Source organism: Rutidosis leptorrhynchoides, chromosome 1, assembly GCF_046630445.1.
Source record: "Rutidosis leptorrhynchoides isolate AG116_Rl617_1_P2 chromosome 1, CSIRO_AGI_Rlap_v1, whole genome shotgun sequence".
Taxonomy (NCBI): domain Eukaryota; kingdom Viridiplantae; phylum Streptophyta; class Magnoliopsida; order Asterales; family Asteraceae; genus Rutidosis; species Rutidosis leptorrhynchoides.
Window position 1 is genome coordinate 720,441,649 of NC_092333.1, and position 19,044 is coordinate 720,460,692.

The 19,044-nt window shown below is 32.0% G+C and overlaps 1 protein-coding gene and 1 non-coding gene across 2 annotated transcripts; both read right to left on the reverse strand.

The window, feature by feature from the left end:
• Positions 1–2,207: 2,207 nt before the first annotated feature.
• Positions 2,208–2,281, reverse strand: TRNAI-AAU (transfer RNA isoleucine (anticodon AAU)). The gene has a single exon. It is a non-coding gene; the product is annotated as a tRNA-Ile (tRNA).
• A 1,163-nt stretch (positions 2,282–3,444) lies between these two features.
• On the reverse strand, positions 3,445–4,995 carry LOC139886291 (cold-regulated 413 plasma membrane protein 1-like). Its single transcript, XM_071870057.1, has 4 exons — positions 4,688–4,995; positions 4,469–4,576; positions 4,289–4,359; positions 3,445–3,863 (listed from the first exon to the last, which is right to left on the reverse strand). The coding sequence occupies exons 1-4, from the start codon at positions 4,882–4,884 to the stop codon at positions 3,613–3,615; spliced, it is 627 nt and encodes a 208-aa protein (XP_071726158.1). The 5' UTR covers positions 4,885–4,995; the 3' UTR covers positions 3,445–3,612.
• Positions 4,996–19,044: the final 14,049 nt, after the last annotated feature.

Below are 19,044 nucleotides of genomic sequence, written 5' to 3' on the forward strand. Positions count from 1 at the left end.
TGAAGATTCGGTTCAACATTTATTTTTTGAATGCTCCTTCTCTAAGAATGTATGGAAGGAATGTAAAAAATTTCTGCTCTTTCAAGGTCTTCCAGATACTCTGAATGAAATCATTGATTCTCTTGCTCGTTACCCATTTAGAAATCAAATTTGGGATATAATCAATCGCCTAACTGTGGCTGCTGTGGTGTATAACATCTGGAATGAAAGGAATTGTAGATTTTTCAAGGATTTGAAGAGAAAAGAAATGGATCTAGTGCATGTCATAATTGAAGGCATCAAATTGAAATTAACAACCTTTGTTGTTAAGGGTTCGAATGCAATTAAGATCGCTGAGAAGAAATGGGATTTGGTGTTGAAAGGAAGTCGATTGCAGATCAAGTCTAGCTGATGTTTAGTTTTGATTTGATGTTTGATGTACGAGGTTTAGGTATTGTTGTTTTCTGTTTTGGGGGTTTAGGTCATACCCTGCCCCATGTATTTTGTTGTTTGATTTAATAAAATCCTCTTTTTCGTGAAGAAAAAAAAAAAAAAAAAAAAAAAAAAAAAACTAAAAATCTTATTAACACTTGATACAAGCGTAAGAAAATAACCGTTAAAAACTGGCATCTTTGTGTAGTGTTTCGTACTAATATCATTAATGAAATCATTCTCATAAACTAGTTATTTGTAGCTTTCTCAAAACACATATGAAGTACGTGGCTGTGGGCCAACCCGTAGTTTTGACCTCGTGAAGCTTAGCGGTTGGATCAAGCTTCCTAGTAACAGGCGCTTCACTTACATTAATCATTTATCTACAAGTTCAATTTTAGATGAGAAAAGTAAAAGCCAGATGTTGAAAATTACAAAACTGCCGTAGTGGACAACAGCAGTTTCATAACTTCCTATGCCACTAGACCAGAATGATGATATGACTAATTCCAGGGCCGCCCCATAAGGAGTGCAAAAGGTACACCTACACAGGGCGCAAGTTTTCAAGGGGCCCAAAAATTTCAAGAAGGCCATGCTATTGTTGGGTTGAGCTTTTGTTTTATAGTCAACCTTCTCTTAAATCATATGCTATATCAGACGATGTGGGACATTGAAATGTTGAAAATTACAAAACTGCCGTAGTGGACAACAGCAGTTTCATAACTTCCTATGCCACTAGACCAGAATGGCGAGAGAGCTGTAGATATGTATAAGCGTTATAGTATGCCTACATGTTGCACACCTGGCAATGTGCTATGCCAAAGGTGACAACATGAGTGGGTCAGCTAACTGTTCAAAACGAGCAACATTCTAATGTGAATCAAAATTAGTCTGGTACTCTGGTCAGGTTGTGTCACTGCATCACAATTTTTGGTGATTCTTTTAAAGGTTTATATAATTCGTTAGTGTTTAGAACAAGTGTACAAAAAATACGAGTTGACGTAATAGCCAATTTTTTTCTTTAAAAAAAAAAAAAAAAACAATTTAAGAGGTCTCAACTTTGGAACAACTGGGTGCACTTTGAGTGATCTTTGATATACTTATAAGGGAAGACTGCATAGCTAACAGGAAAGAACAAATGTTGATAATGTCACATTATCCTAAGGGTATAAACCAGAAAATGTAATTCATGGAGTTCGAGTTTCCACAATTTTTGGTTTCGTAATAGTAATTGGAACTCTGAAGAGGACCACGCCAGGTAAATAATAGCTAGGGGCTCTGCCGCTATGACGACTTTAGGGGTGTTGCCCGTAGTAAGAACAGTCATTTGTTAAAATTAAGGGGTGATTAAAATTGTTGCAAAATATAACCGCATAATAAGATAAACTTAGCACCTAACTGCTTAATTGATCATTCTTTGAGTGATCTTTGATATACTTATAAGGGAAGACTGCATAGCTAACAGGAAAGAATAAATGTTGATAATGTCACATTATCCTAAGGGTATAAACCAGAAAATGTAATTCATGGAGTTCGAGTTTCCACAATTTTTGGTTTCGTAATAGTAATTGGAACTCTGAAGAGGACCACGCCAGGTAAATAATAGCTAGGGGCTCTGCCGCTATGACGACTTTAGGGGTGTTGCCCGTAGTAAGAACAGTCATTTGTTAAAATTAAGGGGTGATTAAAATTGTTGCAAAATATAACTGCATAATAAGATAAACTTAGCACCTAACTGCTTAATTGATCATTCTTTGTAGCTTACCCAGAGATACATAAAACATTGACGAAAAATATGGCCCATGCAGGTCTCGAACCTGCGACCTTCGCGTTATTAGCACGACGCTCTAACCAACTGAGCTAATAGGCCGATACTTTCTATTATTATTTACTCATGTTTTCATGTACATTACAATTTTGTAAGCTTCAAATCCTGGTACTGTTGCGAGATGGTCAGTTTAAATGATTATAAGTTTTGGAGGGAATTTTTGCAGGTCTAAGATAAATATCATTGTTGCGTTATAGACTGCCTTAAAAGTTAGATTGTTAGCATATTATATTGGTTTAAGCCAACTTCCATTCCAAAACGAAAAAACACAGAACAACAAAATGGACCATGACAATTAAGGGGCCAGGTTCACGAGATACACAAACATATAGCGAGTGGATGTTGAGAAAACAACCACGATTTAGAAATACATAAAGTAATACACGATTTTGGGTTAGATAACCACAATAACCAATCTATCGATCTTCCTTTGACTTTTCTTGAAATCCACTCGAACGACTTGACTTGAATTTCATTTAGAGCCATCGGACCACTCCATGTTTTATTTTTGAAAGCTTTTTGGTTCTGGTCTTTCCAAATGAGATAGCCACATGACCATTCCACCGCTTGCCACACTTTAGCTTGAAAATGGAGTTAATTGTTGCGGTGATCGACCAAGGAAAGCTTCGCTTATACTAAGGTTTGACACATGAGAGAACCCCCACCTGTACAATTTTTCCCAGCTAAAAGTGCTACGGTAATTTAGTCATGTTATAATTTTTATCTATCATTATAATTTATCTGTCATGTGCATAATAATGTTTAAGTGAACCATATATGGATCTGTAACTCTGAATGATATCCATATGAATGTTAGCAGCTTATGTGCTTTTCCAATAGAAAAATTAAAGTCGGCCCAAAGTGTAGGCCCACACACAGGCCCATCATATTATGACGACTTTGTTCTCATCAATTAAGTGAAAGAAACACAAAACATGAGCCAAAAAACTCATTTACAGACGTGTTAATGATTGAAACCAAACTAAACCATATATAGAGTTAAATGATGTTAAGAGATAGCCTAACGACAGGTAATTTTTCTATGAATATTTAAGAAGATAAATGATTTTTCTTTATGAAAACTTTGGGACTACAATCTTTTTTATTATTTAGATTTTTTAAATTAATTTGTGAATATTATTTGTGGTCTTCGCAAATTATTCCCGAAAGCAATGGATCAAATAGAACACTAACGAGTTAAACAATTTTCACCAAACTTATTCATTCAATTCCAATGAAGAACAACTCTCCAATAACATAAATACTGGATTGAAAAAGTTTAAATACAGACAATAATCGGAAATGATTCACGAATGAGAACAACGAATGCATAAACCACGAAACATGTCACACAACAAGAGTCGGCGCTTCAATTATATCAACCCGATCAAAGCCCACACAGGGAACACAAACAACAACACGATACCAATAGTGTTGGAAATGCCATTAGCACGAGTGAACGCATTCCTAAAACCTCCAGCCGCTCTAATGTGTTCTTGGAGCAAATAGCATCCGATTGCTAGGCAAATAATCACGCCTATCCACCCGGCTCTTACATAACCCGCAATAAAACTTGGTGATACCACAACCAATAGGATCAAAGATCCTGGCAACAACAAGTACTCTGCAATTACAATTGAACATTCAGTTGTCTATTGTCAGTTATTAACTAACTAAAATTTGAAAATCGTCTTTAAAATCGTTTTTTTCTAATCTAAGGGATGTAAATGTAAATATGTAATTTGTGATATCAACAACACTAAGGAGAAAAAAATTTGCATTTTACTTTTAATTTTATTTATTACTTTTTAAGAGATTAATTAGCCCCTTTTTGCCTAAAAGTACCTGACCTTAAATACTGATATAGTGATATATTTTATCAAGACATTTTTCATTGTTCAAATAATCACACAAATATACATTATTATGATAATAATTAGTTAGTTAATTTAATCACTAAATATAATACAGAGTAGTAATTTTCAAAATTGGCTGTTGTTAAACAACATATCAATTTGAAAGAATATATACAAAAATCAGTAATTTGACCTTTAAAATGCTCAGGGAAGAACAATCGCAAGACGACTCCAACGAACGTGATCCATTTTCCGATATCTCCCCTGATTCAAAACAAAAGCACAATCAAAACCACACGATCAAAAAAAAAAAAAAAATCAAAATTAAAATTCGATCTAAGAATATCAGTTAATGAATTGATTGATTAATTACCTCAGAATTCCAAATAGCCAGTTGGGAAAAGTTAAGTAAATATAGGGAACCAATAGTGACGTAAGCATCCTGGTCCTCCAGTTAGTTTTATCCAACACCAATAAATAACTGAACACGTATCAACAAACAAACAAATTCATCAATTGAAATTCTATTAGAATTTAGATCGAACATCGAGCATAAAAATAATTGGAGAGGTGGATAAAAAATTTGACTTACATGGCTGCGAAAAAGGCGAACCATTGAAGGATGGTGGTGAGGAGACCGCCGTTAACTCCGAGCTGGATGACGTGATTTGCGAATTGTTTGGTTGCAATTCCGATTTCATTTAAATCGGAGCTCAGTAATTTGGAAGCTGCCTCTGATAGAGCTGGATCAGTTGCCATTTTCAGGTAACTCTGAGCTCCTTTCAACATTATTATTATTATTAAAATTTTGCTGCGATGAATCTCGAGAAATTGTTGCAATGAGATGAGATATTTGAAGGAGGGTGGTGAGCTGTATAAATGCTACCAAACCATAAATGTCCACATGGTACTATCTTATTTTATTTTTATAAATAATAAATACTTCGTAATAAATAAAATTTAACTTAATACTCCGTAATAGAAAATGAGGAGAATATTATGAATTACTCCGTATATATATACATTTTTGGATTACAGGAAATAGTTTTTATTTTATTTTATTAAAAAAAAAAAACTTTATACCAAAATCTTTTGCTCGAAAAGTGAGAAAAAAAAACAACATACAAATATAAAACACGTACGAGACTCAAAAACAGTAAACTAAACCTAACTATAAGATACGAATTAAAGCTAACTAAACCCGAGTCTCGTTATTAACCAACGATTAAACGACCTACACACTAAAGACATAGAAATAAACTAAAATAAACAAACAATCTAACGATGAAGACACCTTCTAGCTAATAAAACCAAACCCACTGACTGACAACGTCATTTTCAACTCTATTTTTTGGGATACGACAAAGGAGCCACATCACTGATGTTGTTGGTGTCGACGTCATTGCCCGCACTAGCCTTGAAAATGTTTCCAGTCCTGTCACCGGTGATAGTTTCCGAAGAAAGGGGAATAAAAACCGCTCTTTTTAAACTCATAAAAAAACCTTCTTTTCCTAACGAGTGTCCCAAATCCGAGCCCACGTAACACCAATTACAAGACCCGACCTCTTAAGCCAGGGGAAAAATTTTAGATTTTTCGATTTTGCCCCTAGTGGTTTTTTTTTTTTTTGCCCAAAAGTCTCCATATTTTGCCCCCAAACCTCCGTATTTTACCCACCCACCGTTTTTTGCCCAAAAACTTCCATATTTTGCCCCAAAAAATTGTTACGCTTTTAAAAAAAAAGTTCACCCCAGGTGGAAAAAGTTTCTGCTTTCGCCATTGTCTTGAGCATCTTTAAAAATATTTTGGATCACAACTCCTCGTCATCATCAATGTTATTCTTTAAACTAAACGAATCATCCGGTACAATCTTTTTCTTTGCTTTATCCTTTGCATTACCATTTTAAGCATAACTATTCACTCCGAGTCCATGAAATTTACCCGAATGCGTAAACCAACCCAGACAAAAACCTCTACACGCCCCATCTATACAAATAAAAATCTTTCTACCTGCACCATTACCCGTAGCTACATCACCTATATTATCTAGCAAACACCTTGAAACCAACCCTTTCGATTGAGAAGCCTCCGGACCTGAAAGGACCCGTTCATATACATTATAAACGATTCACAATAGTTGATTACATCGCGAGATTTTTGACCTCTATATGATACATTTTACAAACATTGCATTCGTTTTTAAAAGACAAACTTTCTTTACAACGAAAGTTGACGGCATGCACACCATTTCATAATACATCCAACTATAATTGACATAATAATAATCTTGATGAAGTCAATGACTCAATGCAACGTCTTTCTAAATATGCCATGAATGACTCCAAGTAATATCCTTAAAATGAGCTAATGCACAGCGGAAGATTTCTTTAATACCTGAGAATAAACATGCTTTAAAGTGTCAACCAAAAGGTTGGTGAGTTCATAGGTTTATCATAACAATCATTTCAATATATTAATAGACCACAAGATTTCCGTTTATAAATATATGTACACTCGCAAGTGTATAAAAGTATTCTATAAGTTGTAGGCACCCGGTAACAAGCCTTAACGTTCATGTTTTACCCTCTGAAGTACACCAGATCAGGTGTGTTTAAAATAACCTCGAAGTACTAAAGCATCTCATAGTCAGGATGGGGTTTGTCAGGCCCAATAGATCTATCTTTAGGATTCGCGCCTACCGTACATAGACAAGTAGTTTAATGTTACCAAGCTAAGGGTATATTTCTGATTTAAACCCACGTAGAATTAGTTTTAGTACTTGTGCCTATTTCGTAAAACATTTATAAAAACAGCGCATGTATTCTCAGTCCCAAAAATATATATAAAAGGGAGCAAATGAAACTCACCATACTGTATTTCGTAGTAAAAATACATATAACGTCATTTAACAAGTGCAAGGTTGGCCTCGGATTCACGAACCTATATTAATTATATATATTTATATGTTGGTCAATATTTGTCTAACAATTTTTGGTCAAGTCATAGTGTACCACAATCCTAATGCTCGAGACTAATATGCAAAAGTCAACAAAAGTCAACTTGACCCAAAATGACTTCTAAAATTTATACGTGTTTATTATATAACTTAACTATAGTCGTTTTATATATTTAAATATATTTATTAGATTTTATAATAATAAAAGTCATTTATTAATAAAAATTTATATTAACGTTTATATATAATAAAATATACTTTTATATATCTTAAGTAGTAAAATTTATAAAGTTCACTTAATATCGTAAAACTATAGTGGTAAGTATTATTAATGTAATTATATTACGCGTGGTGAAAAATATCTTTGTATCCCCTATTTATTTGATAAAATAATATTGATCATAATAATAATAAGTAAAAGTTGTATTATTTTGTAATAATAATTATTATTATTCTATAAAAAAATAACAATATTTATATTTAATAAAAATGTTATTATGATAAAATGATAATACTAACATAATAGTAATAATGATATTTTATAATAACAATGATATTTCTATTAAAATAATAACGACGATAGTAATAATAATCATTTTAACAATAATACTAAAATTCAGTTGACTATAACTTCTAATCCGTTCATCGAAACCATTCGATATCTAAATGAAAAGTTCTTAATTTTTCGCTAGCTTTCCAATGACATGCATATCATATACCCTATCTCAGTAGCATATGTATCTAATTCAGGATTCAACAAACCTATCTAAGGACAATATCGAATGTACAAGCATGCATAATCCTATATACTCGAGCACTAGTCAGGGATATACTATTGATATATAAAAGTTAAGTTATGAGTGCTCACATATCAATATTGAGATTCAATATTGCAGGAAAGTACGTAGACGCAACGGAGATGATAAACACTAGATTGACCTCACGAGTATACCCATGAACCATACACATCACCTCCGTAGCTATAACCCATAATTTCCTTAGCTTCGACTCATTTAAAAAAACTATTTTGAAATCACTCGGACATCACTCCGTCGTAATATTTTATGTATACCAATAATATCTTGAAATAATACAGAGCAAATATATATATATATATATATATATATATATATATATATATATATATATATATATATATATATATATATATATATATATATATATATATATATATGTGTGTGTGTGTGTGTGTGTGTGTAAATCGATTGAGAGAGTTTAGAGAAATATATTTTCAAGTTTCTATGAAATAATGAAACCTATTGAATTCTATTTATAATAGATTTTTGAATTATTAAAGTATGAATTATTAAAGTGAATTATTAAAGTATGAATTATTAAAGTATGAATTATTAAAGTGAATTATTAAAGTATGAATTATTAAAGTGAATTATTAAAGTATGAATTATTAAAGTGAATTATTAAAGTTAAAGTAAAGTAAAAGTAAAGTAAAGGTAAAGTTAAAGTATAGTAAAAGTATAAAAACTATGTATGTATAATACGTATATAAATATATATAATATTAATTTAAATCGTTATATATATTTAATGAAATAAAATATAAATATCGTTATATTTATTATACTGGTTAAGTAATGAGTTGTCAAAAGTGATTCTAGATATTTATAAAAGTTATATACGTTTTAATAATAAAGTTCTTTTTAAACTGAAAACGTTTTTGTACGTTTGAAAATAGATTAATAGAATATTATGGAAACCAATTCTCCACTAGCTTTTGTCTAACTTTCGTAAATGACACTTTTTATTTTTATTTATAAATAGCTTTACAAATTATTTCGAATATCGTTAAGAGGAATAGATTTTCTCAAATCATAGTGGACCTCTCAACAGAGACTTGTAATCATAATTCAATGTTTCTGATAATTCAATCATTTAATATTTTTTTTTTAATTTCGTCGATAATCATATTGAAACAAATACGTTCATATAAAGCATTATACGTTTAAATACTTTGTTGACATTTTCAATTTATAACATATACACATATACATACATATTCATATATGTTCATTTAATGGTTCGTGAATCATTGGAATTTGGTCGAGGTTTAAATGAATGTATAAACATAGTTTAAAATCCTTGAGATTTAACTTAACAAACATTGCTTATCGTGTCAGAATAATATAAAGATAAAGTTTAAATTTAGTCGGAAATTTCTGGGTCGTCACAGTACCTACCCGTTAAAGAAATTTCGTCCCCGAAATTTGATAGAGGTCGTTATGGCTAGCAATGAGAATGTTATTATGACGATTATGAAGTTTTATCATGTCTAAGAAGTATGGATAAAATAATTCGATTACTCGAAGCGTATGCTGGGAAGTTATCGTAAATGAAGGAAATAAGATTATAGTGATTCGTCATATCTTTTGACGTCATCACAATTGATCTCCGATTTAAAGAAAATCTTTGTAATCTATGTTGGATTTGATGCTTCGGTGATTAAGGAGATTATGATTCTCTTCGAATTAATACGATAATCCATCTTGATTTCTCTGTCGGGTATTTCACTATAAATCCACCTCCTTCGTTTCTTTTACAACTCACACCTTCTATTCTTTCTCCCTCAACTCATATTTTAAAGTATTTGTCAATATGCTTCATCCAGTACTGATTCTCGATATACTCCTCACTTTCATATCTGTCGTTCTTCTTTTTCATCTGCCTCCGGAAGAATCTATTTACTTCTACTATACTCTCGGTTTTATAGTGTTTTTAGTTCTTCCATGTCTTTATATTGCTATATGCATCGATATATACGGTTTATAATTTTTGGGTGGTTGTTGGGTTTTATATCTTCTCTTATATTTCAAAGCTCATGCTTTTGTCTTCTATAATCATTGACATCTACAGTTAATGCTCCCTTCTATTTGCTGCGATTTATACTCCAATTTCTATTTTGGAGTTTTGTCCTTTCGTTTCTTCTTCTTGCGATTAAGCAACGTTTGTAATGGTCCAGTATTCGCAGATATGAATTTCAGAATGAACATAGTTAATGTTCTAAGAAGGAAATGGTAATGACACGATCTTGATTTGTTAATTTACCAGAATACCCTGAAAAGACCGAATCATCAAGAAAATATATTCTTGATATTTTTAGAGATTAAATAGAATACAAGAATCGTGTAACATGGAACATGATGACGGCATGGTCTGTGAATCGTCATGTCCTATTAGAAACTCAGCATGACTTACTGTAATATAATCACGTTGATCAAGTGTCATTATATTATACTAACTCATGCTTCAGTTCCCAACACTACTTCAAAACATTCATAATTTAAACTCGAAAGTTTATAGAATATAGAAACTAATAGTTTCTTATATGATGTAACACTGATAGCGCAAATAGATAAATGACTTCAGATAAGATTAGTTGTGAAAATATCTTCAGAAATATCGCGGATATTTATAATGAAAGATATGATAATATCTTAGAATTTCTAATATTGATGGATAATGATGAAGATTTGTCTGTAAAGGTTTAGAATAAAGAGTAAGGTATTCGTTAATGACTTTAGCAGGCACTGAATCATTTGGATTCTTTGAAGGAAGATTTAGTCTTTGTGATTTGTCCACAGCCTCCTTCATAGTCTGTTCAATCCGTTTTCCAGTTCCAAACCTTCTCTTTTTCTCAGCTTTACCACCTTACTATTCTTTGTCATCAAACTTTTTACTGTTAAGATCGTTTACAGTTTTTGATGCTTCGTCAGCATTTCAAGAACTAGTTTGCAGTTCAAAATATTTTTCAGAACTTCACATTCAAAGTATGCAAGTCCAGGAGATAGACGTTTTACGTACACATATAACTGTTGGCGTAGACATGCTGCGAGATTTCAAAATACTGGTTACTGTTTTCCGATGATTCGTATGACAATTCTCGTTACAAGATGCGAATGAGTAAATGATGTGATTTCAATAAATATAATGGTTTTTCGAAAAGTCAAAGATAATTGAAGTTGTTGGTAAGTTTATTGCTAAGGTGGCGAGATATGAAAGGTCCCCAGTAACGATGACGAAAGGGCAACGTATCTATCGAGTTTATAATAAGACTAGTCCGACTGAAAAGTCGAAGTTGACTTGCTGAGCTGTGACAAAACTGTCTACTTTGAAAAGGAATTAAAAAGTCATTTTAGCTAATAAATGCCAAAGGGTCTGACACGGATACGCGTCGAACTATGACTTTGGCTTCGAGAGCTTTTTAGGTACATAAATGTGGGTAATATGTGGTTGGATCATCATCTCGATTGTTCATTGTTTGAAGTGTCTTCGAAAACTTCGGAGAGTTTGAACACAGTTTGTAATCGTTAATATACATATGATGTTCTAACACAGTTTTGAAGTCAAAGTATAGCTTTGAAAGATGTAGGAATCTAATAGTGATGTCTTCTGTTAAATCATGACTTGGATTTTGATTTGTCAAAATCAAAATGCGTAATCAAATTTGGGTGAGAATGGTTGTTTTGATTTCTATACAAGAATGTATATTGTTGTGAGATTTTGGGAGTATAGTTGATGATTTGCTTAATCAGATTCGAAAAATGTAACATATTAATTGTGAATTTATATATCTCTCGGGTATTACCTACCCGTTAAAAAAAAATTCACAATTAATATTTTGTACAACAGAATTTTATTACAGTCTTTATGAAAATATATATGTGCATATTTTCTTCAGATGTAACATAGATTTAATGAGTTAATATTAAATTAAACTCATTTGATTTACGGTTGAAACTAGAACTGAATAATCCCTAAAGACTTTAGAAATTACATAACTTTTACTGAGTATTTATTCAATAAAATTGAAATTATGAATTAATACTTCGTTATTTGTTGGTTTTTGTGGAATTCTTGTGAATTTCGCAAGGTACGAATAATGTTATTTGAAAAGTTTCGAGTACATCGACGATGAAAGTGAAAAATAAAACTTATATTTGAATAATTCATTTGATTTATTATGAATTGGAATTTATTGAATTGAGGCAGAGATTGTAGTTAATGATGGTTAAGTTGTGGACGAAGGACGTACATTATTGCATATTAGTAACATGAATTAACCGAGTAGTTAAGATTCACACATAATAGCTTAGTATGGAAATATTTATTATGGTCTAAAAATTTATATATATATAAGATATACATATAAATCCTTCAGTGGAAATGAGCTAATACTTCTTAACTCATTGATATGACATACTTGTTGTTGATTTATAATGATGTCCACGGTGATTTTTGAACTGACGGAGTTTGTGATGTTATAGGTGCTGCTGATTCTGACAACGCTGATGGCACTGACTGTACTGGTGATGTTCATGGTACTGTTGATGTTGTTGGTAAATCAAGTCTAGCTTGTAAACCACACATCATTCTTGTCAGGGTTTCTACTCTTCCTTCTATCATTTGGGTTCACTCATCTAATTTATGGTTAGGGCTAGAATAGATAATCTCTAAGACTTTAGAGACTACATAATCGTCGCAAAATGTTTCTCCAATAAAGTTATGAATCAATACTTCATCGTTTGTTGTTGTTGGTATTCCTTGGTATCTATAGAGTGTATGTCATTGGTACTCGTGGGATATAGGTTGTGATGTTGAAGTGTGGGATGCGGATGTTACTGTTGGTGGTGGTGATGGTACTGTTGGTGTTGCTGATGGTGGTACTGGTTATGCTGCTGTTGGTGTTTGTAACCCTTGCACCATATTCTCTAAAGCCACTACTCGAGCGCGAAGCTCGTTGACTTCTTCTATTACACTGGGGTGATTCTCGGTTCGGACGAGCGGATAAATAAAATCTAGAATTTGATGTAGTATATAATCGTGACGAGATACTCTGGAAATGAGAGAGAAAATGGTGTTTCGGACCGGTTCGGGGGTAAGTGCTTCAGGTTCATCGCCAAGAGGGCAATGTGGTGGATGGAAGGGATCACCTTCTTCTTGTCTCCAATTATTGAGGAGGCTACGAACCTGTCCCCAATTCATCCAGAATAGATGATGGCTAATTGGTTGATCCATTTCGGTCACACTGCTTTCGGAGCTTGAGTGGGATTCCATATCGGAATTCGAGGGACTTGAACTAATGACGAATTCCATTTCGTTCGATTGAATAAAGGATTTTTCTATATGAAATGATTTTTCGGCTATCGGGTGGTATTCTAATTACATAGAATATCTATATATATAGCGCAAAAGATTTCCTAGATTACGGAGGAATTTACGGGATATGTCAGGAAAAGTTTACAGTAACAGATACGCTAAGATATGGATTAGCAGATACGCTAAGATATGAATTTTGTCTATACACTATTTATGCAATCAATGCAGTAAGACGTGTCTAGACTAAGAATGATAAGCAGGCAATTTCCGACAAAAATGATAAGCAAAACTTTTGACATGCAGACACGGTCGAAGTCCAGGCTCACTAATGCATCCTAACGACTATCAGTTAGACATGCAGACCTGGTTCGCTAAGACCACCGCTCTGATACCAACTGAAAGGACCCGTTCATATACATTATAAACGATTCACAATAGTTGATTACATCGCGAGGTATTTGACCTCTATATGATACATTTTACAAACATTGCATTCGTTTTTAAAAGACATACTTTCTTTACAACGAAAGTTGACGACATGCACACCATTTCATAATACATCCAACTATAATTGACATAATAATAATCTTGATGAACTCAATGACTCGAATGCAGCGTCTTTCAAAATATGCCATGAATGACTCCAAGTAATATCCTTAAAATGAGCTAATGCACAGCGGAAGATTTCTTTAATACCTGAGAACAAACATGCTTTAAAGTGTCAACCAAAAGGTTGGTGAGTTCATAGGTTTATCATAACAATCATTTCAATATATTAATAGACTACAAGATTTCCGTTTATAAATATATGTACACTCGCAAGTGTATAAAAGTATTCTATAAGTTGTAGGCACCCGGTAACAAGCCTTAACGTTCATGTTTTACCCTCTGAAGTACACCAGATCAGGTGTGTTTAAAATAACCTCGAAGTACTAAAGCATCCCATAGTCAGGATGGGGTTTGTCAGGCCCAATAGATCTATCTTTAGGATTCGCGCCTACCGTACATAGACAAGTAGTTTACTGTTACCAAGCTAAGGGTATATTTCTGGTTTAAACCCACGTAGAATTAGTTTTAGTACTTGTTCCTATTTCGTAAAATCAGTGTTGTAAAAAACGGAAAAAACGGGGGTGTAGACGGGGGTGTAGATGGATTTTGGAGTGCCCCGTCCCGTTTATACATAAAACGTTTGAAAAAACGGAAATCGGCCAAAAACGGTCAAAAGACGGTCAAACACGGTCCGAGACGGGAAAAAACGGGTTTTTCTGATTTTTTCAAGTTTTTTTTTTTTTTTGTTTAATATTAAACGTTGTGCTATTACTTAGGGTTTCTTTTTTTATGTTTGAAATGTTGAAGTATTTAAACATGTGTGAAATGCTTATGTTTGGAATAATGTAATGTACAATATATATATATATATATATATATATATATATATATATATATATATATATATATATATATATATATATATATGTATATATAATATAACATTTTTATTTAAAAGTCAACGTTAGTCAACATCCGTCTAGACCTCCGTCTCGACCCCGTCTCGACCGTCTCGACCCTTTTAGGACCCGACCGTCTCGACCCCGTCTCGCGTCTTTTGCAACCTTGCGTAAAACATTTATAAAAACAGCGCATGTATTCTCAGTCCCAAAAATATATATAAAAGGGAGCAAATGAAACTCACCATACTGTATTTCGTAGTAAAAATACATATAACGTCATTTAACAAGTGCAAGGTTGACCTCGGATTCACGAACCTATATTAATTATATATATTTATATGTTGGTCAATATTTGTCTAACAATTTTTGGTCAAGTCATAGTGTACCACAATCCTAATAATCGAGACTAATATGCAAAAGTCAACAAAAGTCAACTTGACCCAAAATGACTTCTAAAATTTATACGTGTTTATTATATAACTTAGCTATAGTCGTTTTATATATTTAAATATATTTATTAGATTTTATAATAATAAAAGTCATTTATTAATAAAAATTTATATTAACGTTTATATATGATAAAATATACTTTTATATATCTTAAGTAGTAAAATTTATAAAGTTTACTTAATATCGTAAAACTATAGTGGTAAGTATTATTAATGTAATTATATTACGCGTGGTGAAAAATATCTTTGTATCCCCTATTTATTTGATAAAATAATATTGATCATAATAATAATAAGTAAACGTTGTATTATTTTGTAATAATAATTATTATTATTCTATAAAAAAATAACAATATTTATATTTAATAAAAATGTTATTATGATAAAATGATAATACTAACATAATAGTAATAATGATATTTTATAATAACAATGATATTTCTATTAAAATAATAACGACGATAGTAATAATAATCATTTTAACAATAATACTAAAATTCAGTTGACTATAACTTCTAATCCGTTCATCGAAACCATTCGATATCTAAATGAAAAGTTCTTAATTTTTCGCTAGCTTTCCAATGACATGCATATCATATACTCTATCTGAAACGCCCCGTCCTAATCCATCCGGACGAAGTCCATATTGATTATAAACGATTCATAATAGTTGTTTACATCGCGAGGTACTTGACCTCTAAATGATACATTTTATAAACATTGCATTCGTTTTTAAAAGACAATCTTTCATTTCATTGAAAGTTGACAGGTATGCATACCATTTCATAATATCCAATCTATAAATGACCTAATTTGTCATTTACTTAATAATCATCTCTAATGAACTTTAACGACTCGAATGCAACGTCTTTTGAAATATGTCATGAATGACTTCAAGTAATGTCCTTAAAATGAGCTAATGCACAGCGGAAGATTTCTTTCAAACCTGAGAATAAACATGCTTTCAAGTGTCAACCAAAAGGTTGGTGAGTTCATTAATTTATAGTAATCATTTCATTTTCATCATTTTAATAGACCACAAGATTTTTAAATATTATAAAACGTGCAGAAATCCCATTCCAACTGCACAAAAAAATATCTTTCATATGAAGAACACCTGGTGAGGATTCAAAATATAATAGTAACCATCTGTGCCGGTCTTTCACCCCACGGCTGAATACATGTGCCTTCAAAATATAGAACCTCTGTGCCGGTCTTTACTCCCCACGGCTGAACACATGTTTATAAAATATAGGACAACCGGTGCCAAAATGTCATAAATAATAATCCATCCACCCGGCTCGGGAGCTCATACGCTCTAATGGAAACCGGGGGCTAATGCGTGTCATAATAATCAACCCTAATCCCAGATAATTCTATCATAGAATGCAGTTAAGGTACTTGTGTCTATTGCGTCAAACATTTATAAAAGCGCATGTATTCTCAGTCCCAAAAAAGTAAAGAGTAAAAAGGGAATCAAATGAAACTCACCATGCTGTATTTTGTAGTAAAAATACATATAACGTTATTGAACAAGTATAAGGTTGGCCTCGGATTCACGAACCTATATTATTCATATATATATATATTAAAGCATATACCTGTAATCGAACAAGTTTAGATATTATTATTAATTGTTATTTCAGTAACTTGTATGTTTCATTAAAAATTAAATTACTATACTTTATTTTATATACATTAGATAAATAATTAGTATTTATTATGAAAATATTAATGTTGTTATGTGATATGTTTTAAAAATAATCTTATATAGTTATTTATTTGGTAAAATATTATCAATAATAATAAATAAAAATTTGTATCTTTTTATGATAATAATATTAATATTAAAAGTAATTAGATTTAGTAATGATACTGATATTAATAGCTTTGATAATAATACTAAAAAATAAAAGTAATGGTAGTAATAATAATAATTTTAATAGAAAAGATAATAATGATAAGATAAAATGTTAGTTTTTCATAAAAATAATATTTTAAATAATAATGGTACTTTTAATAAAACTGATGATTTTAATAGAAATTTTAATAGCCATTTTAATCATAGCAATGCTATATATTTTAATAGTAATAATAATAATGATAATAATATTAGTTGTACAAAAATCTTATTTCTAATATTAGTAATAATAATAATTACTTAATAACAATCAATAATAAATAATAATAATAATAATAATAATAATAATAATAATAATGAAATAATGATAATAAGAGTATTAGTAATAACTACCTCAAAGGAGTAGCCCTAAAAAAATGCCCGAGCCCGGGTTCAAACCCGCGACGTCCCGCTAACCCGATAACATCCTTAACCAATGCTATACTTCTTATTTTCTATTTTAGCTAGCTCCTAAAATTCTTTTAACCCATGATTTCTTATTTCCTTCTTTCTAAACCCAATTAGTAATCTTCAAATCTAACTTGGATTCATCAATATCATTGTTCATTATCGTATCATTAACAGATCATCATATGCTCATCATCAATATATCATATCGTCATCATCTTTATTCATAGTCACCATCATCTATATCAATTATCATTCACGACATCCTTATCATTATCAATATTATTACCATTTATGATGCATAACCTCCCCCCTTAAATCTCCATTTTAATCAGTACACTAAGGCAGATTATTGGCCAGGAACTCGGCCCAAAGAGTGGCAGCCCAACAACAATTTTTACAAGCCCGATCATTAACAAGTCCAATTAATCGTTTAAGGAAACCCAACTTATCACAACCCATTTAACAACCTACGGCCCAACTGGATTTCAAATAAACTAATATGGACCAACATAAACCTAATTCCAAAATGGTTTAATGGATTCAATTGCATCTAACAGTCCATTTCATTAAAACAATTCGCTGTCCATCCGAAAATTTAAAAGAATTTCGGTCCAATCATGGTAACGTAATTCATTTGGTTACCCACCATTTTAATCAACCTAGATTCATTTTCATGACCCTACTAACAGCTGTACCATCTCCTTTTATCCAAGATTCTTTCCATATTATCATCATATCACACCTTTAATAAATCAAGTGGGGGGACATTCGGTTTTATTAAACAAATGAATAACAAAGACTTGATTGTATAATGAATATAGCTGTATTTGCAAGTGGGAATGTTTGTTTTATCAATGGTCGGCCACCAAGGAAAAAGGTACCCCTTATTAGTCTATATTGTTAATAAATACATTACTTTAGGTTTGAAGGTTTATAAAACTGAAAAGCAGAAAAAAACGTACAGCAGCAGTAATAAGGTATGTTCTTCGTACTTGGTATTTGAACAGAAGAAAATAAGCACTTGATTCGAGCTGTTTATAGTTGTATAGGAAACAGAAAAATAACATGGTGGCTGTAGTTGTGATGGTGATTAGTCGTGGTAGTGGTGATGATGGAGGTGGCAATAGAAACAGTAGGCTGCTAGAGGTGGTGTCATGGTGTTTGAAACCGAACAGAAAACAGATTATAGCAGCAATAATAGGGTGGTTTGGGTACGTCTTCGATCAGAAACAGAAGAAAAAATATCGTAGGCGGTTGTTCGTTGTGGTTTTCATGGGTGATTGTTAATAGGTTTTTGGTGATGGTTATATTTTTGGTTGCAACAGAGAACATGAACTAGAGGGGGAGAGAGAGAGAGAGAGAAATAGAGGATAGCGAGGGTGGCGATGGTTTGTGCTTTCTGTGATTAAAAAAATCCGAAGGTGGTTTAAGTGTTAGCTGAAGGTGGTGTAGGAGTTGTAGGTGGTAGTTAACGATGATAGCACAAATGGTTAATTGAGTTACGGTGGTAGTTTACCTTGGTGGTTTGAAGAAGACAAGATGGTGATTATTGATGGTGTTTTATAGGGTAAACGGCTACAAGATAGTATCAACTGAATCAGTCGAGTTGTAATGGATAGCAACAAGAAGATGTTTGTTGTTATGTATGTGTT